The sequence below is a fragment of the Garra rufa genome, chromosome 6, assembly GCF_049309525.1.
Source record: "Garra rufa chromosome 6, GarRuf1.0, whole genome shotgun sequence".
NCBI classification, from domain to species: Eukaryota; Metazoa; Chordata; class Actinopteri; order Cypriniformes; family Cyprinidae; genus Garra; species Garra rufa.
This window is the reverse complement of record NC_133366.1, coordinates 27,455,588-27,479,862: the sequence shown is the minus strand read 5'-3', so window position 1 is coordinate 27,479,862 and position 24,275 is coordinate 27,455,588. Positions and strand designations below refer to the sequence as shown.

The 24,275-nt window shown below is 35.4% G+C and overlaps 1 protein-coding gene across 1 annotated transcript in view; it reads left to right on the top strand.

Annotated features, from left to right (window-relative positions):
• pcca (propionyl-CoA carboxylase subunit alpha) overlaps positions 1-24,275 on the top strand; it is a 72,301-nt gene that overhangs the window by 43,015 nt on the left and 5,011 nt on the right. Inside the window, exons 14-21 of the mRNA XM_073842092.1 lie at positions 3,541-3,615; positions 4,395-4,463; positions 4,558-4,633; positions 4,729-4,942; positions 6,743-6,845; positions 8,918-9,016; positions 11,132-11,185; positions 23,109-23,249. Coding sequence (XP_073698193.1) covers positions 3,541-3,615; positions 4,395-4,463; positions 4,558-4,633; positions 4,729-4,942; positions 6,743-6,845; positions 8,918-9,016; positions 11,132-11,185; positions 23,109-23,249 — 831 coding nt within the window. The remainder of the gene's footprint in view (positions 1-3,540; positions 3,616-4,394; positions 4,464-4,557; positions 4,634-4,728; positions 4,943-6,742; positions 6,846-8,917; positions 9,017-11,131; positions 11,186-23,108; positions 23,250-24,275) is intronic.

Genomic DNA, 24,275 nt, shown 5'->3' with positions numbered 1-24,275 from the left:
ATGGGTTTTCTGTTTTAATATGCTTTAAAATATTATTTATTTCTGTGGTGCAAAGCTGAATTTTCATTAGCTGTTACTCCAGTCTTCAGTGTCACATGATCCTTTAGAAATCATTATAATATGCTTTTTTATTATCAATGTTGGAAACAGTTGCTGCTTAAAATTTTTTCGAACCTGTGATGCTTTTTTTTCAGGATTCTTTGAAGAATAAAAAGTTAAATATCTCAGAAAATACAAAATCTTGTTTATATACAGTCGTGGCCAAAAGTTTTGAGAATGACACAAATATTAGTTTTCACAAAGTTTGCTGCTAAACTGCTTTTAGATCTTTGTTTCAGTTGTTTCTGTGATGTACTGAAATATAATTACAAGCACTTCATACGTTTCAAAGGCTTTTATCGACAATTACATGACATTTATACAAAGAGTCAGTATTTGCAGTGTTGGCCCTTCTTTTTCAGGACCTCTGCAATTTGACTGGGCATGCTCTCAATCAACTTCTGGGCCAAATCCTGACTGATAGCAACCCATTCTTTCATAATCACTTCTTGGAGTTTGTCAGAATTAGTGGGTTTTTGTTTGTCCACCCGCCTCTTGAGGATTGACCACAAGTTCTCAATGGGATTAAGATCTGGGGAGTTTCCAGGCCATGGACCCAAAATGTCAACGTTTTGCCCCCCGAGCCACTTAGTTATCACTTTTGCCTTATGGCACGGTGCTCCATCGTGCTGGAAAATGCATTGTTCTTCACCAAACTGTTGTTGGATTGTTGGAAGAAGTTGCTGTTGGAGGGTGTTTTGGTACCATTCTTTATTCATGGCTGTGTTTTTGGGCAAAATTGTGAGTGAGCCCACTCCCTTGGATGAGAAGCAACCCCACACATGAATGGTCTCAGGATGCTTTACTGTTGGCATGACACAGGACTGATGGTAGCGCTCACCTTTTCTTCTCCGGACAAGCCTTTTTCCAGATGCCCCAAACAATCGGAAAGAGGCTTCATCAGAGAATATGACTTTGCCCCAGTCCTCAGCAGTCCATTCGCCATACTTTTTGCAGAAGATCAATCTGTCCCTGATGTTTTTTTTGGAGAGAAGTGGCTTCTTTGCTGCCCTTCTTGACACCAGGCCATCTTCCAAAAGTCTTGGCCTCACTGTGCGTGCAGATGCGCTCACACCTGCCTGCTGCCATTCCTGAGCAAGCTCTGCACTGGTGGCACTCTGATCCCGCAGCTGAATCCTCTTTAGGAGACGATCCTGGCGCTTGCTGGACTTTCTTGGACGCCCTGAAGCCTTCTTAACAAGAATTGAAACTCTTTCCTTGAAGTTCTTGATGATCCTATAAATTGTTGATTTAGGTGCAATCTTAGTAGCCACAATATCCTTGCATGTGAAGCCATTTTTATGCAACGCAATGATGGCTGCACGCGTTTCTTTGCAGGTCACCATGGTTAACAATGGAAGAACAATGATTTCAAGCATCACCCTCCTTTTAACATGTCAGGTCTGCCATTCTAACCCAATCAGCCTGACATAATGATCTCCAGCCTTATGCTCGTCAACATTCTCACCTGAGTTAACAAGACGATTACTGAAATGATCTCAGCAGGTCCTTTAATAACAGCAATGAAATGCAGTGGAAAGTTTTTTTGGGGGATTAAGTTAATTTTCATGGCAAAGAAGGACTATGCAATTCATTTGATCACTCTTTATAACATTCTGGAGTATATGCAAATTGCTATTATAAAAACTTATTTCCAATATTCATGTAATTCTCAAAACTTTTGGCCACGACTGTACACAAGAATTAGCGTACAAGCATCACAAGTAATGGACACAACACCAGACTGCCAAAAAACAGCAAAAAAAGCTGTTTTTGTGAGGGGAGGGGGGAGGGGGACATTAATACATAATAAGGCTTCCTCTAGAGAAAAAGTCCATCCTTGGTGGTTCTCAAATATCACAATCCATCCTCCATCATTTGTTCAGAACTTTTTTGGACTGTTTTAACTAGTAAACTGTCCTGATTTAGATGAAAAGCAACAGTTTGAAACTAAAGGTCATGAGAAACAAAATTTCCTTGATCTTTGTATGCTTAATACATCCTGGAAGTTTCATAGCTTAAAATGCCCTCATCATCAATAAAAACATTTATGTAATAACCCATATAAAACTGCTTGTTTGAATTTAAGGTGCAAGGTGACTTTACCCGGGCACAGTTGAATGCGAGTGTCACGTAGAAAATATAGCTGCAAGCAGCGATTATCAGGATTCAAGCTTTTTAAGGCATTTAAGCACATATGAAAATAAGACATTATTTAGCAAGCCTGTAACCACCTAAACCAATGATTTAAAAAAGCATTTTGACAAATCCGGGTAATAAAAAATAATCATCAGCATGTTAGATTGATTTCTGAAGGATGAAGTGACCCTAAAGACTGGAGAAATAATGCTGAAAATGTAGGTTTGCATTACAGGAATACATTTTATTTTAAAGTATATTAAAATAGAAAACCACTTTTTAAACTGCAATAATATTTCATAATATTAATGTTTTTTCTTTGTTTATTCAAATAAACAGAGCCTTTATGAGCAGAAAAGACTTCTTTAAAAAAACTAAAAATATTACTGAAGAAAATATAAGCATTTGAGACAGCAGAACTGTCACAACTTCTTTAAGCTGTGTAGAACAACCCTAAAAATCTTTATACTGAGCAAATGTGTCTAGTTAATTTGATCTTTATACCTTATATTTTGCAACTGCATAAAATCAGCAATCTTGTTCTCTAGCTATCATCCCATAACTGGGATTTGAGTGCGTTTGTTTAGTACATAGGATAATCAGCCTGTAAACAACATACACGGGTGACTTTTCAGCCTAGAATAAATAACTTATTGACTTTGTGTGTGGTTATTTTCATGACCATCAAGCTTCACCCATTTTTTTTTCTTCTGTCTTTGAGGTGAAATCTAATGATCTCATGATCTGTACATGGTATTGACAGATTTGCCCACATATTTGTTCTATTTATCTCCAGTAGGTCCTGTCCTATTAAAGGATTTGCCTTCATGATGGATTATCCTGCCATAAATTGACATTGAATGCTTTAACGTTCAGCCTTAAGATTATTTTCCTTTACATTTTGATTTAAAAAGGTTAAATGGGATGCACAGCATTTTCACCCCTTCAACAGATCCGCTTAATCCTAGACTCACCTTAATCCGTGTCTAACGACCTGTCTTTTGTGTGCTCAGCATTAGTTAGACATTTTTATGCGCCTGAAAATCACCTATTCACATGATGAGAATATTGAGTCCATATTCAGTGAACTCACTCCAGAACTCATGTTAAAATGTGGCAGCATGACTAAGTCCGAATGGCATAAGTGTTTATGCCCGACAAGGACGAGAGAAACCAAGTAGGCCGTCTTAACTGAGCCACAGTTTAAACTGAATTAAGACATAAACTTTGAGGATAGACGCTTGATCTCTAGTTTCCTGTGTTGTATTTGAGAACTACAGTAATATCTTCTCTCTTTTTCAGGATCCATACAAATCATTTGGTCTTCCCTCTATTGGCCGGCTATCACAATACCAGGAGCCATTCGACTTGCCTAACGTTAGTAGTCAGATCTGTTTATTCAGTTTTTTTTTTCCCCTGTTTTCTTGTATGTGTGTAGGAGAGGCTGGGGAAACAAGCTAGAGTAATGACTCTTATTCAAAACATGATATTTTTCTCTGCCTGAGGAAAAAAGTGTGTTCGCTTCACATTATAAACTATAATTGGTATAATTTGAGGTTTCCTTTAATCCTTTAAATCATTTGTATCTACTTCATCTTATGTTTTAGAAGTTAACATAATGAACAGATAACAAGGATCTAGGTTGCGTTAGGGCTACTTGAAACATTATGTTCTAGTTATTTTGCCATAAACCAATAAATGTGTTTGTGTGTGTGAGATTCACACATCAGTCAATACAGGAAGAACAGGAAGACACGTCCTCTTAAATAAAAGATCAGTGGTTTCCGGGAGCTGCTCAGGACAGGATGAGCAAAATGTTTTTATTTCAGAAACACACAAGCACAGACATACACGGATGAGGTTTAAATGTCTAAAGAAAGCAAACATCACTAAGGATATTTACAAATTAGTCTTTCATTTATAGGCAGGGTCAAAAAGATAACATTGTGTGATGTGTTCTGTGGTTATTAATAGTTTTGTTTTCCGTTGAGTTTTGTCTTAAAAATTTGTTTTGAAAAATCATTGCATTTTGTGAAGTAGGCCATATGAAAATACATTTATTTTATAGCTGTTTTTTTGCTGTTCATGCAGGCTGTGAGGTTTTTCGAAGGAATTCAATTTTTAATGTTAATTGTTATTTCGGTTTTCTTTTGAAGGTTCGAGTAGACAGTGGAATTCAAGAAGGAAGTGACATCAGTATCTATTACGATCCCATGATTTCTAAGGTAATAGAATAGTAATGTAAGACCATCTTAACAGTTTAATTTCATTGAAACTGTCAGAGTAGTCCACTGATTTCTTATTGTTGACATTGACTAGCTGGTCACATATGGTAAAACTCGTGAAGAAGCTCTGAAGAAGATGGAGGATGCACTCGATAATTATGTCATCAGAGGTACATTGCGTAAATAAGTAGGCAGAAACTTTTAAATGTTAAAGTATTTAAAATGCACAGCATTTCCTTAATTTCCAGTTTTCTCATTCGCACAGGTGTGACCCATAACATTCCTCTACTGAGAGAAATCATTGTTCACCCTCGGTTTGTGTCTGGTGATATCAGCACTAAGTTTCTCCCAGAGGTGTATCCTGATGGGTTCAAAGGTCACATGTTAACGGCAGGAGAGCGACGGGAGCTGCTGGCTACGGCTGCGGCTCTTTATGTAGCAGCACAGCTCCGATCTCAGAAGTTCCTGGGAGATCTGAGGTGAGAGGCAGATGGGGCATCTGGATTACACACACTAACACCTTCCAGCTCTCTAGTCATTTAGTTAAACAGTAGTTCACATTACCAGTTCTCTATGAGCATTTTTGAAGGAATAGTTCACCCAAAAAAATAAACATTTACTGACCCTCAGGCTGTCCAAGATGTAGATGAGTTTGTTTGTTCATGGGAACAGATTTGGAGAAACTTAGCATTACTACACTTTCTCACCAATGGATCTTCTACAGTGAATGGGTGCCGTCAGAATGAGAGAACAGCTGATAAATACATCACAAATAATCCCCAAGACTCCAGTCAATCAATTAGCGTGTGAGGTGAAAAGCTGAGTATTTGTAAGGAACAAATCCATCATCTTGACAACAATCTTAATTTTATTGATTATGCACATGTGTTGTTTTTAGGAAATTTAAAGCCATAGATCACCCACAAATGAAAATTTTAGGGATGCACCGAATGTTCAGCAAATGAAATTATTCTGCCGTAAATAGCACTTTGTTCGGCCGAATAAGCAAAAAGGCTGAATAAATTATACCGAACAATGACGTGACGCAATCAAAAATAAGTGTGCGCACTAATGCATCAAACATGTCGACAGTGCGGAAGGATATACAACTGTCAGAGAAAGACGCAAAAATCATTACAAGCACTGACAGCGAGAGGCTGTTTAGAACCACATTGCATGTCTTTGATGAGAAGAGAAAGGGGTGGTTGTTGCTGGTTACTGTATGATGACTGAAATCGCAAAATGGCCTTAAACCATTAGTAAATAAACTACAGAACGTTATGCTGTCTAATACACGCACAAATTGTATTTATTCTGATTCTGATGATTTATAAGGATGTTTTTGTCAAATAGGTTGCAAAACATTTTTCCAACACATTATGAGAAAGGTGTTGGAGGACAGACAAAATCTTTATTGTTGAACCCCACATAATAATGAACAATCTAACAGGATCCTCTCTCCATCCAGCTGTTTCAGACAAGGTTTCAAACATCTGCAGCAGTCCAGTATCACACTGTGTGTTTGTAAAAGAAAGCTTATGCTTCAGGGGCACCGTGTTTCATATTTCTTCTTATATTCATGTGTAAATACCCCTTCTACTTTGTCAGGCATTAACCTAATATACCAGGTTAAATACAAGGTTCAGACAATAACCTCCTAATGTACAAACAAACAGGAAATGCGTTTGGCAGTAATCTGCTTACAATTGAAACCCAGCAGGCAAACGTACAGCACTGCAAATAAACATTCAGTGAATGCAACTATCAAACTGCTTTAAAACCGGAGTTGTAATTAATGCAAAACAATCTTTTTATAGTAAATTAATTGTTTATCAATGTATTTCTCAGACTCTGCCAATGAAACACAGCCAGTTGTAATTATTCTTCATCTGAAAAAGGCCAATTTACACTTGAAAAAAAGATGCAGAGAGGCCATCTGTCTAAACATCTCTCCAGTTTCCCCCTTCACTGTCTCTTTCTTTTCTCTTTTTTTATGTGTTCCAAAAGTTATTGGTGGGGGGTGGGCTTTCTCTTTGTAGTGAATGCAGCCCACCACAGTGGAAAAACACTGCATTCCTCCTAATACATTTACTTTAGGTCTCCTAGCTGTCAGTCAAACAGCCGGTAACCAGGTGGTTTGTGTGTGCAGGCTAGGGTTTAATTTATCTGTAGGGGAAAGAAACTTTAAGCTGAAGTTTGTGATTGACTTGAATATAGAGAAAGACAGTGTATTAGTACTAATGATAAACATTCTGTGTCTGTATGTGTTTGTGTTCCAGGGTGTCCGTTGTTCCTGCAGAGAGCAGACAGTGGGAGTTGTGTGTGGAACTTGATAAAGGCGTTCACATGCTGGGTGTGTCTCGCTCTGGAAACAACTATACGGTGAGTGAAATTGTTCAAAATATTACATCTCATGTCGCATCTCAGTAGGTGCTGAGGTGCAGGACATACATTAAGTGGTGATCATGTGAGTTCTGGCATGATGTTTTTCCTGGTCATATTCCTTCTCTCTCTATTCAGTAATTTCCGGTCATTCCTGTCAAAGCCTAAATATATCAAAATATAATTTTCATGTCCCATTTACATCATTGTCCTTAACTAGGGTTCAGGCTTCATTGGCTTAGATAAGTTCTATGTGGTAAGTTCTAAAGTAAATGTGCAAAGTAGTATTTAAGTCTTAATTGGTTATAAATTAAACAAAAAAACTGTTTTTTTCCCAGTTTTTTTTTTTTTAGTTTATTTTAGTTCAGTTATTATACTGGCCACTTTCCTGAATTTGTGTTTATTTTAGTTTGGTTTAGTTTAGTTCTGTTTTTTAATTTTTTTTATTTTTTTTTTTACTGGCCAATTGTCCTGAATCTAGTTTAGTTTAGTTTAGTTTAGTTTAGAGCAGGTTTTTATTTTACTGGCCTCTTGTTCAGAATCTTTTTTTATTATTTTAGTTTAGTTTAGTTTAGTGCAGGTTTTTATTTTACTGGCCTCTTGTCCAGAATCTTTTTATTATTATTATTATTATTATTATTATTATTATTATTTAATCTTTTTTCAGTTTTTAGTTTATTTTAGTTCAGTTATTTTAGTTCAGTTATTTTTAGTTTAGTTTATTTTAAGCATAGCTTGGTTTAGTTAAGTTTAGTTTATTTATTTATTTATTTTTTTATTTTTTTACTGAATTTTTATTTTTACTTTACTTTACTTTACTTTACTTTTCTTAAGGTTTTTATTTTATTTTACTGGCCATTTGTCCTGAATCTTGTTTATTATTTTAGTTTAGTTTAGTTTAGGTTTTTATTTTACTGGCCACTTGTCCTGAATCTTTTTATATTATTTTATTATTATTATTATTTTTTAAAATCTTTTTTTCAGTTTTTAGTTTATTTTAGTTAAGTTATTTTTAGTTTAGTTTAGTTTAACTTGGCTTATCTTAGCTTAGCTTACTTTACTTTACTTTACTTTACTTAAGGTTTTTATTTTATTTTACTGGCCACTTGTCCTGAATCTTTTATTTTATTTTATACATGTCTTGAATTTTTAGTTGTCACATGTCAGATTTCACACAATTTCAGCTAATGTTGTCTACATTAAGTCTTAACTCAGCCTACTTATCCAGTTGATATCTGTGAGTAGGTATGTTCTCTGCTTCTGTTATAGTACTCCCAGTGAGCGCTTTTGCTCCCTTGCTAACGCCCATGTTCTTTGTGGCGGTATTTGCGTTGAAATCAATCCCTTGACTCTTGAGTCTAAATCACTTTAGGATCTGTGTGTCTTCCTCTTCTGTTACTAAAAGACCGTCACAGAGCAGCAGCTCTCACACTTTCCCTAAGACGTCACTCACTAACTGTGTGTTTAGACACCTGTGGCCCTTCACTCAGGGATAAAAGGAGCCTTGGGGGTTCAGGGGCCCCACCTGATCTCTGTGGACCCCTCTCTCTCTTTCTCTTACAGCCGAGGTCTGGATGTGTGTTTCTCTCCCAGAACTGCACATCAAACTGGACCCCCTGCTCCAGAGAGGGCCCTGGAGGTTCTAGTGTCCCAGCATGCTTTGGGAATGTAACTGATTATACTGAACTGTTGTTTAGACAAGTGTTTGAGGGCTGAGGGCAATCAGTTTGACCAGAGACACTGGTTTAAAGAAAAGACTAACATGAAACCCCCCACCTCCCCTAACAGGCATCAGGTGGATTTGGGTACAGAAACTACAGACTGACCTTACATGGGTTCAGAAACTTACATTTGATTTCTTTGTCTCACTGTTTCTTTCACACAGATCAGCTTAGCTTTTTCATTTCTCTCTCTCTCTCTCTCTCTCTCTCACACACACACACACACACACACACACACACACACACACACACACACACACACACACACACACACACAGAGTAACTCAATTATAACATGGACTTTTGTTGTCCTTCGTCTAACTCCTACCGTGTGTGTGTTTGTTGGTTTAGGTGGAGATAGATGGAGAAAAGGTTGAAGTGTCTGGAGAATGGAACTTGGCCTCAGCATTGCTGCCGATCACCGTCAATGGCACACACAGGACTCTCCAGGTTTGCAAACATACATGTGCATGTGTAGGGAATAATTGACTCTGGTCCATTATTGAAATGTTACGAAGAATTATTGATAAGTAATGCACCTGTGGTGTAATATTTGCAACTGACTAATCAATCGAAATGTCCAGAGGCCACATAAGGGCCAGGGTGGTTGTAGCCCACCCAGATAGCTGACCGGTCCACTCAATCAATCAAAGCTGACAGAATATACTAATGGTGTGGAAATAAAACAGCAAAATAACCACATCTGTTGTGTATATTTCTACCTTTTGTTGTAGTGTCTCAGTAGGAAATATCAGTTTGCGTTTCCAAACATTCATTTTGCCATTAATTATAATATTTTTTTGTTTGCACAAGGAGTCTAAGCTTTAAAGCTTCCTGAAAAACTATGCGCAAGTACACCTAGGCCAAAAGCTGCAAAGGATGGTCACGCCAAATGATTTAATTTAGTCAATAGACGTTAATTGATAAAGGAAATCTATTTATGACATTATTTTTGACAGCATTTTTGCACAAGTGTCTAAAACTTTTAACAGTACTGTAGCTTTGCAGGAAGGTTTCTTGAAGCATCTTGGAGATGCTGCCACAGTTCTTCTGGTTTAGTCTGTCTCAGTTTGTTCTGTTTCTTCATGTCATTCCAGACAGACTTGATGATTTAGATTAATGAGATCAGATCTCTGTGTAGACTAGAGCACTGGCTGTTGTCTGTCTCCTTGTGCAAACAAAAATCACACTGCATTATTACAATTAATGGCAAAATGAATGTTTGGAAATGTAAACTAATATTTCCTACAGATACAGCAAAAGATAGAAATAACTGACTTAAAACCATTTTTAGCTGGTGAAAATACTAGTGTTCTAATAATTTGGGTTATGGTAAAGATTGCTGTTTAATATCACATTACGTTACTGCTAAGAGAATGGACTGTCATATGTATGAGGCTGTCATATAGCTTTAGAAAGTTTGAATAATTCTAGTGAATTATCTTGTTCTAAACAGACTTCTCTGTCATATGTAGGGAAGTCTGAATTAGTTTCATTCATTCTGCTGAATTAGTTTGTCCTACACAAACACCATGTGGAAAGCCTGATTTATTCTGGTTAATTGGTTTGTTTGAATGGTTCTTGAAAATGTCCAAAAAGATGGAGCATTTTGAGTCCCTACATGGGATTTTTTATATCATTATTTCTTCAACTGTGAAGTTATATTTAGTTATTGCTATGTTATTTTTTTTATTCTATTTTCATTCATTAGATAAACCCATAATATTATTGGACAGAAGTCCACCCTCTAACATCTATCAGTTTCGAGATGACTAGTCTCACCTCTGATCCAGAGTCAATTATTCAATTTATTACACAGCTCTTTGGAGTTTTGGATTCTGATTGGTCAACTGTATTTTCTTATTTTTTTTATGGACCAGCTTCCCAGGCAACAGCTTATATGCTTATATCACTATGTGATAATATTCTTCAACTGAAATCAAAGTCAAGTGTTTTTTAACTTGTTTTTTTACTTAACTTTTAGCTCATTATCATTTAAAGAGCATGCACCAAAAAGGGTTGCTGTGAACAGAGCTATTTGGTAAAAGAATGTTGTCGTTTTACACGACCAGTGAAGAATTTTTAACCAAAGTATTTTGCAAAAGACCCTACAGAATCATACCAACTTGTTTAAAGTTGGCATCTGATGCCCTGTTTAATATTAATGATGCATAAGCAATTATTTTATATCTGAATAATAATGTAGTTATAACTTTATAAATATGTGTGTAAATGTGTGATGATGAATGTGTTTATTAGCATTTTAAAACTGCTTCAAACATGCTAATCTAAACAGAATTTAGAGTTGGAACTATTTGTACATTTATCCCTTACTTATACTACGGATACCCATGTTCTTTGCCCCTAAAATATTTGTGTAGAACTATTTACAGGACCTGTATGTGGTTATAAAGAGGTCAGCTGTTTAGTTTAATAAAATGACGCAGTATACAAACATGCTTTCCAATCAGAATAAAGAATTCACCATGGCTGTGGTATAAGCACACCACAGTATGCATTATCTCACATTATATTTTACAGTTTTTTTTTTTTCTCTGAATGCAGTGTCTCTTGCGGACACCGGCTGGAGAAATCACCCTGCAGTATCTGGGCACTTCAGTAAGTCTTTAAACAAGCACCTCATTTGTGGCATGAACTATATGTCAGTGGTTCTCAGCTAATTTACTTCAAAACACAAATTATGGCGATGAAGTGCAAACACAGTAGCAAAATGTATCATATTAAAGGTAATCAAAATGTTCTTCAGTTATAACATTGGAATATTTTATTTACATTATGTATTATTTATTAAGCAAAAGATTGTCCATAGCACAAACGTAACTCTGGACCACAAAACCAGTCTCAAGTAGCACAGGTATATTTGTAGCAATAGCCAAAAATACATTATTTGGAAATTATAGATTTTTCTTTTATGCCAGAAATCATTAGGATATTAAATAAAGATCATGTTCCATGAAGATATTTTGTAAATTTCCTACCGTAAATAAATCAAAACTTAAATTTGATTGGTAATATGCATTGCAACATCATTTAGCCAACTTTAAAGGTGATTTTATCATTTCTTTTCTATTTTATTTTATTTTTTTTTATTTTTTTTTGCACCGTCAGATTCCAGATTTTGAAATAGTTCTATCTCGGCCAAATATTGTACTATCCTAACAAACCATACATCAATGGAGGGCTTATTCAGCTTTCAGATGGTGTATAAATCTCAATTTAAAAAAAATTTTACTCTTATGACTGGTTTTATGGTCCAGGATCACAAATGTTCACCTTCGCTCTAAATGAACTTGCATGTAATTTCAGTCATGATAATATTTTCTTTTATCCTGCATACTTTTGTTCATATTTTTTTCAATGTACAATGGATAAGGGTCCTTTTTAAGTTCAAAAGGGCTTTTTAATGCCAAAATCCATGACAAAATACTGCAGAGTTTGACTGAGAAAACAACCTTGGATGACAAAAAAAAAAGCTTTTTAGACAATAACTTTTAAAGATAATAAGCATATTTATTGTTTTTATCCAAGTCATTCATGATTATATGATTTTATTTTTATTATTATTGTTTTTTCCTCTTATCCAAGACCCTCTCATAAACAATTTTTTTTGTTTGTGACCAGTTGAGGAGCACTACTAAGATTGTTTTATACACTACCAGTCAGAAGTTTTTGAACAGTAGGATTTTAAATGTGTTTTAAAGAAGTCTCTTCTGCTCACCAAGCCCGTGTTTATTTAATTCAAAGTACAGCAAAAACAGTAAAATGTGGACATTTTTTTTACTATTACTATTCAAATAACATTTATTGTAATGTTGGAAACAGCTGAGTAGAGTTTTTTCAAGTTTCTTTGAATAGAACGTTCAGAAAAACAGCATTTTTTAAATAAAAAATATTTTGTAACATTATAAATATCATTTATTATCACTTTTGATCAATTTTAAGCATTAAAGCATTCGTGCTAGATAAAAGTATTAATTTCTATAGTTTCTTTCCCAAAAAATACTGACTCCAAGCTTTTAAATGGTATAGTGCAGGGTTCCTCAAATCTTACCCTGGAGGTCCAATGCGCTGCAGAGTTTAGCTCCAACCCTGATGAAACTCACCTACCTGTGATTCTCTAATGATCCTGAAGACCTTGATTAGCATTCTCAGGTGTGTTTGATTAGGGTTAGAGCTAAACTCTGCAGTGCATTGATAAATCCAGGGGTGATAGCGTTCCGGTACTGTGGCTGCGGGGAAAAAAAAAATCAGGTTCGCGGATATTGATCTGTCATTTCTCTGAGATGTGCAGGTCAGAGAGCAGCTTGACGCTCAACGACTCAAACAAGTCACATTCTAGCCGATGAGCCAATCAGAAGTAGGGAAGGGGCGGGCCTTGTGTCTTTGTCAAATAGATTGATATAGGTTAAGGCAATGCTCCATGCGCGAAGGTGTTTTTAGCTCCCATACTGTACAATTGTCTCCTACTGGCAACTCAAACCGTAATTCATGGATATGTTTATGAAGCCAGGGGAAGACATTAAGGATTTCGATAAAGGCATATTTACAGGGCTCGCAAAATCGCTAGCCCGACGTCCCGGAGCTATTGGGTTTTCCAGTCGGGCTACCAACATTATTTGACCGGCTGTCCGACGGGCTATCCTGAAGTAGAGGGCTCATGGGGTCCTTAAAACTCAATTTAGTTGTATCAAATTTAAGGCCATAAAAAGTGGTAAATATTTTAAATAGTAAAAGAAGAGGATTAATTATTTTAAGAGGTCTTACAGTTGGGGACGGAAAGACGAGAATCGCGATAGAGCTGGATTAAACTTTAAGAGGCAATGATTTCATTGAATAAATATGCTCACTGCACTTTCAAAGTCAAAACGCGGCACTGTTGTCTTTATATGAATGTATCTGAAGGGAAGCGACTGTCCTCAGAAACGTGTCGTTGGCATTTTCATTTCATGTCTGATAAAACAGCGTTAATGCTGCTTTGCTTTCAGCCATTCTTAGGGAAACCGTAATATTTCAGCGCTCCTAAAGCGCCCCCTCGTGACATAGAATTAATTTGCACGTCCAAATTTTTAGCTGTTTTTGGTCAGATTATTGCAAATCTCGACCAATGTTTTTTATGCAAACACAGAGTTGTAAATGTGAAAAGTTAATGTGCTTTCTAAAAATCTAAACAATTAGGACATTGTTTTAAATAAATGTTATGCATTATATACTTGATTTATTCATTTTAATGGGATAAAGGCTGAAATGCCAATCTATAAGCTTTTTTTGTAAAAAAAAAAAACAAAAAAAAACCTTTATCTGACTGAACTGAACCAACAAGTTATGTGTTAAAAGTGCGTCGCATACATAGTACCTCCACCCCACTCACCTCGGGGGGCAAGGGAAAAAAAGTTCAGGCTCAGGAAATTTTTCCACTATCAGGCCTGTAAATCATCAGATAAATGTCGATCTTTGGTTCTTTCTCTTCCTCAAAGAATTCTGAAAAAAATGTACTCAAATGTCTTAAACCTTGATAATAAAAAAATATATATATATTCTTGAATTGCAAATCAGCATATTATAATGATTTCTGACGGATTATGTGACACTGAAGAGTAAAGTAATTCAAAAATGCTGAAAATGTAGCCTTGATCACAGAAATAAATTACATTTTAAAATACATTCAAATAGAAAGCAGTTATTTAAAATAGTAAAAATATTTCACAATATTACTACTTTTGGAAAGGGGGAGGTAGGAAAGGAGGTGACGTGAGGCCAAGTATGGTGACCCATACTCGGAATTTGTGCTCTGCATTTAACCCATCCAAGTGCACACACACATTAGTGAACACACACAACCGTGAACACACACCCGGAGCAGTGGGCAGCCATATTGCTATTGCTGCGGCGCCCGGGGAGCAGTTGGGGGTTCAGTGCCTTGCTCTAGGGACTAACCTCAGTCGTGGTTTTGAGTGTCGAGAGAGTGCTGGACATTCACAATCTCCACCTACAATCCCTGCCAGACCTGAGACTCGAACCCGCAACCATTAGGCCACGGCTGTATTTTGTATCAAATAAGGCTCGGTGAGCAGGAGATAATTCTTTATAATAACAGTGCAATTACAATACTAATATTTATATTTACTTTTTTCTTTGCTTTCAGATGTTAAACCATATAGCTTTTATTTCAGCAGGATATTCACCAATGCAGATTTTACTCACATTTTGTACTTGGCAAGTGTTAATTTTAGGCCCTGCTTTTGTTTTGGTTGTGAACGTGACTATATGTTTGTGTCTGTGTTCATGAGCGCTCTGAGGTGTTTTTCTGTGTACCTCATGCTGGGTGATATATGCTATATAATGTCACTCACAGTGGCGTGTATCCTGTCTTTACACTCCAGTCGATCTGCCAAACACACAAAAACACACAGACTCTCACACTCAGTGTGGTCAAAGCAACGCACAGGTGTCTCAACCCAACTACAAATCAACCCAAACCGTCCTGTCTTTGTTGACTCAAAGCCACCTAAACAATCAGCATCAACGTTGCGCCAGCTTAAACAAACAAACAGGGTTAAAAACACAGTAACTCTGTAAAAGAAGAGGAAATGCCGGCTTCCAGACTGCACACGCGTGTGCTTCATGGGGGGTCTCTGCTTCAAAGATGTTCTGAGGGGGTTTGTTTCAAAGTTTCCCTGGGGTCACGGCTATTATGGGATGCCTTCCGTTCATTCTGTGTTAACAGGTCAGTGGGGCTGTGGCCATCAGCGCTTGTCCGTTTCTCCATCAGTTCCAGCAGAAACAAGAGTTTAATAGTTTTCAGAGTTTCCTCCTGTCAGAAAGGTAATAGATGTTTCTTCTCAGGAATGGTTCTCAGAAATGCTGTGAGACCATTAGTAGAGCACCTCATGCTTCAAACCCCCTTCCCAAACCTAGTAAAAAAGTCATTTGTGAGTCTCAGAAACAGAAACATGCCTTTATCCACAATAAAAATAATGCAAATGTGATCTTGATCTTATAGGCTGCTTGCCAAATTTGCATGTTGTCCATCTTAAATGGCATGCGAGAATTAAAATTAGTATGTCCCAACTGTATTGAAAATGATGTGGTGCCAATGTTTCCAGTAGATTTTTGACATGTGCATATTTGCATGCTTTATGGGCTAATATCACCCATAACCCCTTGCTCTAGAATGGAGCATGATTTTATGACAGTTTGCTTTACATTTCTTCAGTGTGTTTAGAAAGCCTCCATGTGACAGCTGTGCAGACCTTGTGCATTCTGGCAGTCGGTTTATTAAAATATTCCATGTTTTCTGCACGCCTTCTCGTAGATTTCATTGGCTTGTAGCAAATTTTGCAAACCTTGCAGATAAACACCTCAAACAGCGATTCATCTGTGCTTAATAATTCCTATCCATCTATAATATCTGCCAGTAGCAGATGTGTCATTTTCTTTGAAACTCAGAGTACTGAGTCTTCTCTTCGCTGTTGCAGATTATACTTTGAATAGCCTTATCTCTCAAAACAGCAGCAGAATATGACTAATGGATTTGTAAAGAAATGCTTGTTTTTGGCCCTTTTTAAAAATCTAAATTTGATTCACAAGTATAAAAGGAAAAAAAAAGAAAAAAAAGACCCTGTATTGCAGTCTCCACACATCATTATGTAGCACACTATGTTCAACTGTGCTGATAATAAGGATGTGTCTCGAGTACCAGTTCAGTACATTTAGAATTATTTTTTTAAGGTTTATGTAACAGTTTTTTGTTGACTGAAGTAATGAATGCTGTAAATGAGGCTTTGCCATCACAGAGTACCGATCTGTCATATCTAAAGATTCTGCTGTTTAAAATTTACTCAAATTGTTAACTGGTAATATGCCATATGTTTGGGGGCAGTAAAAAAAATATACTTTTATGCAGCAAGGATGCATTACATTGATCAAAAGTGTCAGTAAAGACATTTTAAATAAATGTTAAGTAAAACTTAAAGAAAAAAGTTTCTTGGTTAGCACAAAAATATGAAGCTGCATAACTGTTTTATACATTGATAGTAAACATTTTTTCATGAGCAGCAAATCAGTATATTAAAACGATTTCTAAAGGATCGTTACACTGAAGTCTGGAAATTCATCTTTGCATCACAGCAATAATTTACATTTTATATTATATATTACAATATAAAATGGTTATTAATGGTTATTAATAAATAATATTTTACAATATTTCTGTATTAACTATAGAAGCCCATTGCCGCCACTGAATAAAAAAAAAATACAGTGACTTTTTATCTTACAATTCTAACTTTGCATGGTAATTCAAAATTGCATTATACAAACTCGCAATTCTGAAAAATAAACTCACAATTCTGAGGAAGAAAAGTCAGAATTGTAATTTTATTTTTCAGAATTGCCAGTTTATATCTCACAATTCTGACTTTACAACACGCAATTGTGAGATATAAACTTAAAGTTCTGAGAACATATTAGTCTTTTTCCCTCAAAATTTGATTTTATATGAGATACAAACTTGCTTTTTTGAGTATATACCTCACATATCTGACCTTAGAACTAGAACCTTAGAGTTTATATAATGCAATTCTAAGAAAAAAGTCAGAACTGCACGTTTATTTCTTGTAATTCTGACTTTTATATTCACAACTGCGAGTTTATATCACACAATTCTGACTTTATAATTCACAATTGTGAGTTTATATAACAATTCTTAAAAAAAGTTGCAAGTTTATATCTTGCAATTCAGACACTTTAACTCACAGTTGTGAGTTAAGTCAAAATTGTGAGATATAAACAAAGTTCTGAGAACATATCAATCTTTTTTCCCCTCAAAATTGGACTTTATAACTTAGAATTCTGAGATATAAACTCACAATTGTGAGGAAAAAGTCAATTGTGAATACAAACTTGCATTTGTGAGTTTATATAACACAGTTCTGAGAAAAAAAGTCAGAATTGCGAGTTTATGTCTTGCAATTCTGACATTATAACTCACAATTGCAAGTTTATATAATGCAGTTCTGAGAAAAAAAGTCAACATTGTAAGATAAAAAGATGCAAGTTCCTTTTTTATTCAGCGGTAGAAACAGGCTTTCATACTTTACTGTGTTTTTGATTAAATAAATACAGCCTTGGTAAGCATAGAGAATCAAAAGATTTAAAAAATGTAACTGACCCCAAATTACAATGTAACCGTAACAATAAATAATGGAAAATTAATTGTAGTAGATCCAGACTATATATTTTAAATTTAAGTACCCATCTATGTTGCGGTACTTCTAAGCACATGCTGGCAGCCACTAAGTATTTCAGTTGTGTGAGTTCACCTTGTTGTGAAGAGATTTAGTGATTTGACCCCGGTCACAGAACATCACCCTTCATTACCGTGTGTGACCTGAGTTTAGCACAATGATGTAAGGCTTCCTTGGTTGAATTCCTGGAAAGCAGAAATATTCCCTTCAGAGAGCTAGCCAGTGATTAATGAGTGAGCCACCTTATGCTTTCTGCTAAATATAGCACAGAAATGACATCATCCCTAATATACAGGGGGTCCTTCACAATGACACGCTGGGTAGGAAGTGCCACTGAGGGTGAGAAACTTGTAGGGCTTGTTTACACTTGTTGTTTAGTTCGCTTTTTTTTTTTTTCAGACCAAAAAAAGAAATTGATCAATTTAGTCATGTTTCACTTAGTGTTCCCACTGTCATTTTTAAAGGATTAGTTCACTTCCAGAATGTATATTTTCCTGATAATTTACTTACCCCCTTGTCATCCAAGATGTTCATGTCTTTCTTTCATCAGTCTAAAAAAATTAAGGTTTTTGAGGAAAAAAAATCCAGGATTTTTATCCATATAGTGATTTTAATGGGAGCCAACAGGTTAAAGATCCAGACTGCAGTTTCAATGCAGCCTCAATGAGCTCTACCCTACCTTTTTAAACCAGAGTAGACAGATGAAGAACTAACCGCAACATGATTGCACAATGCGTGAAGACGCACATTTGCATTGCAGAGCTAGTGCAAGACGAGCCTTTGTGGTTAAAAAGTATATACAATTTTATTTTTTTAGAAAATGGCTGATCGTTTCTCTAGACAAGACCCTTGGCTGGAATTGTGTAGAGCCCTTTAAAGCTGCATTGAAACTGCAAACCGTTGATCCCCATTTAAGTCAGCTATATGGATAAAAATCCATAAAAATTTAATGTTTTCCTCAAAAACCTTAACATTTTGGATGAAATAGGGGTGAGTAAATTATCAAGAATTTTCTTTATTCTGGAAGTGAACTAATCCTTTAACATCAAACCTAAAGACACACACCAAAAAGTACAAGGATACAGCCACAACCTGACTGAACAGCTTTTATGAGGTACTCTACCAGTCAAAAGTTTTTGAACAGTAAGAAGTCTCTTCTTCTCACCAAACCTGCATTTATTTCAAATTTTGAAATATTTTTACTAGTGGTGGGCATAGATTAATTTTTTTAATCTAGATTAATCTCACTGTAATCTTGGAATTAATCTAGATTAATCTAGATTAAAATGGCTCATTTGAATTCTGCCGAAGGCATTCAGAATATGTGTGCTACCCAAATAATGACTAAAAGTAAGTCTTTGAGAACGGGTTTCTCAAGCCAGGTGGCGCATTAGACCAGGGGCTCATCTCCTGTTTCTAAAATGCATCACAAACTGCTTGACAATTGCAGTTACAACACAATTAACTATACAAACTTGTGTAACCAACTATTCCTACATTGCACGTACTTCTGCTTAAAAGGGCTGCGCGACGTGCGCGTTGCAGTTAAATACACAGACGCGTGTGGGCATGGATATCTGCGTGCATAGTTTTCAGTTAAACTGCGTTGCTTTTAGAAGCGTCAATTCAGTTGTTGCATATAGTTTAATGTCTTTATTTCGGGATTATCAAAGTAAATTATAACTAATGCACGTGCCCCAGTAAAAAGGGTCTAGCAACGCCCCTGCCCTGAAGCAAACCCGGCGGCTTCATAGCTGCATCCATGTTAGCACGTCTCGTTTGATGTGGTAATTTCACAGTAGGCATACACACAGGTTCGAAGACTCGTTCTCGCCCCCTACAGTGCAATTCGGCTAGGTATACATCCGCGCTAAAATATCAAGGTGAAAGTCGTCATAGCTTGCGTAGTATAGACCCAGCTCCCAACCCAACTTTGAGAATAGATTAACGGCAATATTTTTTTTTTATCGCCCGATAAGAGTCTCACGTTAACGCAGCACGTTTACTATTTAAAATAACTGTTTTCTATTTGAATATATTTTAAAATGTAACTTATTCCTGTGATTTCAAAGCTGAATTTTTAGCATCATTACGCCAGTCACATGGTCCTTCAGAAATCATTCTAAATTTCTGCTCAAAAAACATTATTATTATGAAGTTGAAAACAACGAGAATTTTTCAGGTTTCTTTAATGAATAGAAAGTTCAGAAGAACATTTTAGAAATTATAGAAATAAATTATATCAATTACACTGACTCCAAGCTTGTGTATAGTGTTACCAAATATATATATTTTTTATTTCTATTTTTTAAAGTATTCTGAAAAAAATGTACTCAACTGTTTTAAATGTTGTTAATAATAATAATAGTAATAATAATAAGTCTCTTGAACAGCAAATCAGCAAATTAGAATAATTTCTGAAGGATTATGTGACACTGAAAATTTAGCTTTGATCACAGGAATAAATTACATTTTAAAGTATATTTAAATAGAAAGCAGTTATCTTAATTATTATTTTTATATATATATATATATATATATATATATATATATATATAATATTACTGCTTTTGCTGTATTTTGGATCAAATAAATGCATGCTTGGTGAGCAAAGGGGAAAAAGAAAAAAAAAACATACTGTTCAAAAACTTTTGACTGGTAGTGTAGATTTTACGACAGAGCTTACGAAACATCCAAAACAATGCTGTTTACTGGGCTAAATGTGTTCACTGAATGAGTGTACATATGATGGCATATGTACTTATAAACAGCTTATAAAGTATGTAAAGGTATCAAAACAGTGTGAGAAATTGGCTGCAAAGAGACTGCGGTTCCAACACCTATACCAAACTATAATGGCCAACATGATGAGCTCATATTGCTTGTCATAATTCATATGATGAAAAGAAATATTTTTAGTTCATGTAGATGAAAAAGTGGATTGGAAGTGGAAAAGTAAATCTTGGTCTGCTTTTGGGTTCACCAAGGTTCAGTTGCCAGCGTTCACATTTATTTAAATGAAACACACCACAGTCCATTTGAATCCATCCAAATCTGCCAAGTATGAATACACTCATAAAAACTAGTACAACAAAAGCATCTGGCTCTTTTGTTGAGGGTAGACAATCAGAACACTGAAACAAGTATCAGAAACTTTTTATATATAATTTATGAAGCTTTTGCTTAGCGTTTGAGTTCTGTAATTGATGCTGTGAAAATGGCCCTGGAGGTATGACCCCCGTTGTACTCAAATATCCATCTCATAACCCTCTCATCCTGTAGTGTCAGTGGCCTGTTCTTTATGTGACTGTATTAATTAGCTCTTCATTTGCTCTGCAGGCTGTTATGAGCTAATGGCTCTCCATTAGTGTCTGTATGGAGAGCAGGGGGCGGATGCTCTTGGCATGCTGCTGCTACTGTGAGAGGGAGAGAGAGGTTGTGTGTGTTTGCGTTGGTAATCATTAAATTGACAAAACTACTTTTCATTCATTGAGCCGTGCGGAGGGCCAAGCTTCACTCGTCTGTTAATTGAATTAGACTGGGCACTGACAGAGCCTTTCATCTGTCTGAGACACAGAGAAAAATAAACCGTTAGCTTCCCAGCGTGTGATGGGGTACAGATTTGTGCTGCCATCTAAAGGTGAAGATAGGAAGCTCTCGAGAAAATCATGAGGTTTCGCTCGAGTAAAATGCAGTCTCAGTTCATTTCTCAGCAATTTGTTGTGAACTGTGGCATAAAAATGGGAAAAATAGAGCTTTCAAAAAAAAAAGAACAGGTAGCTGGTGAAACTTCTGCTATAATATAATGAAATCTTGACTGTACCATTTAGAAGTTTGGGGTCAGTAAGATTTTGTTTTATTATTATTATTTAATTTAATACTTTTTCATCAAATGAATCAAATATGCCAGTGAAGATAATTTTTTTTTTTTAATTTTAAATAGATTTTTATTTTCTTTTGAATGTATACTATATCAAAGAATCTCAAATACATTATACATTTTTGTTATACTTTTTTTTTATAGATCTATAATTACTATATACTTTTTTTAGCTTTTTCAACATTAATACTTTTATTCAACAAATATGCATCAAATGAATCAAATATGCAAGTAAAGCCAAACAAACTATATTTTAAATAGAAATGTTTTTCTTTTGAAAAATGTATATTCGTCAAACAATCCTAAAAAATCATTGTACGTTTTTCTATACATTTTCATTATACATTTTTATAGATCTATAATTACTATACATTTTCAACATTTCTAATAAAAATAAATGTTTCTTGAGCACCAAATCAAAATATTTGAAGGATCATGTGACACTGAATGCTGGAGTAATGGCTGCTTAAAATTTAGCTTTGCTTCACAGCAATAAATTACATTTTAAAATATAATTACATAGAAAATAATTGTTTTAAATCGTAATAATATTTCACAAAATTACAGTTTTTACTGTATTTTGATCAAATAAATACAGCCTTGGTGAGCAGAAGAGACGTCTTTCAAAAACATTTTTAAAACCTCAAACTTGTGAATGGTATTTTCTTTTAAAACTGCATTTAGAATGCACTGCTAATTTTGAATGGCCTTCAATAGAAAAGATGAAGTTACGGCATCTAACATCAGGGCTTAATGGAATCATAATAACCAAATAAACACAAAAACGCACACAATACACACACACACACACACGCACAAAAAAAAAGATGAGAACTGGTGAAAATAAGCAATTCCAAACATAAGGATGGCTGATGAGTCTGTCTGGAAACGAAGTCGTGTTTATAAAACACTCAGCTGTTGCAATGAGCACCTCAGAAGATGAATTACTCATGTGGATTTACAAAAACTTATGAGATTTAAAAAATTAGTTAAAGGCAGTTTAGGCAAGACAATTAAATATACATGGGCACAATGCATGGGTACGTTCTGCAGCATTTCCAAGTATCCGAAAGCCCTGCAAGCAAGTAATTTTCTCTAATTTTCTTGGATGTACAATCTTTCAAGGCTTCTGCAATATTATTTAAATGAGCCTACAGAGCTGTTAGTGAATTATCATTGGTCTTGGTCTGAATAAGATATAATGTGCACTAGACTTCATACTGCTAAATAAAATTGAGTCTAAAAGAATAAATTGGGTGAAATGTGTTTGTGCATAGGTTTGATGTTAATCTTTTGGAGTGTCTGTTGTTCATTTGGTTGTTTGTGTCATCATAGGATTCTGTGTTTAATTTGTTAGGTATCTGTGTAACCATTTCTCTTTGTTTCCTGTGTTCAGTTTAAGGTGCGTGTGCTTACTAAACTGGCAGCATCTCTCAGTAAGCACATGCCAGAGAAGGTTCCAGAAGACACCAGTAGTATCCTCCGATCTCCCATGCCAGGATCTGTGGTAGCTGTGTCCGTTAAACCAGGAGATAATGTAAGTAATTTACTGGAAATAGTGCAAATACATTGCGCAATCAGTAGAATGATATTTCTCCTCCTTTCCCAGTTTAGCATATGGAGTCAAATTTAATTTGGATTGTTCAAAGGTCTGTGTGCCAAATGCCAGCCACTTGGAAACTAGATGAAAATAGATAGATTGATATTAGCAATACATGTAGTAAGTACAGTTGAGGTCAAAAGTTTACATGCACTTTGCAGAATCTGCAAAATGTTAATTATTTTACCAAAATAGGAGGGGTCATACACAATGTATGTTATTTTTTATTTAGCACTGACCTAAATGAGATATTTCACATAAAATATTGTTACATCTAGCCCACAAGAGAAAATAATGTTCAAGTTCATGCTTGATTCTTAATACTGTGTTCTTACCTGAATGATCCACAGCTGTTTTTTTTTTTTTTTTTTTGTTTAGTGATAGTTGTTCATGAATCCCTTGTTTGTCTTAAACGGTTAACCTGCCTGCTGTTCTTCAGAAAAGTCCTTTGGGTCCCACTAATTCTTTGGCTTTTTAGCATTTTGTGTATTTGAACCCTTTCCAACAATGACTGTATGATTTTGATATCCATCTTTTCACACTGACAACTGAGGGACTCATATGCAACTATTACAGAAGGTTCAAACACTCATGCTTCAGAAGACAACATTATGCATTAAGAGCCAGGGGGTGAAAACTTTTTGAATTTGAAGATCAGGGTAAATTGAACTTTTTTTGTCTTCTTGGAAACATGTTAGTATCTTCTGTAGCTTCTGAAGGGCAGTTCTAAATGGGGAAAAAAAAGATATTTAGGCAAAATAATAAAAATGTACATGTTTTCATTCTGTACATGTCTTCATTCTTCAAGGGACTTCACGCTTGATTCTGAATACTGTGGGAAAAAAAACACAGCTGTGAATTATTCAGGTAACAACACAGTATTAAGAATAAAGCATATGTGAACTTCTGAATGGCGTCATTTTTGTAAATTCAACTATTATTTTCTCTTGTGGACTATATTTA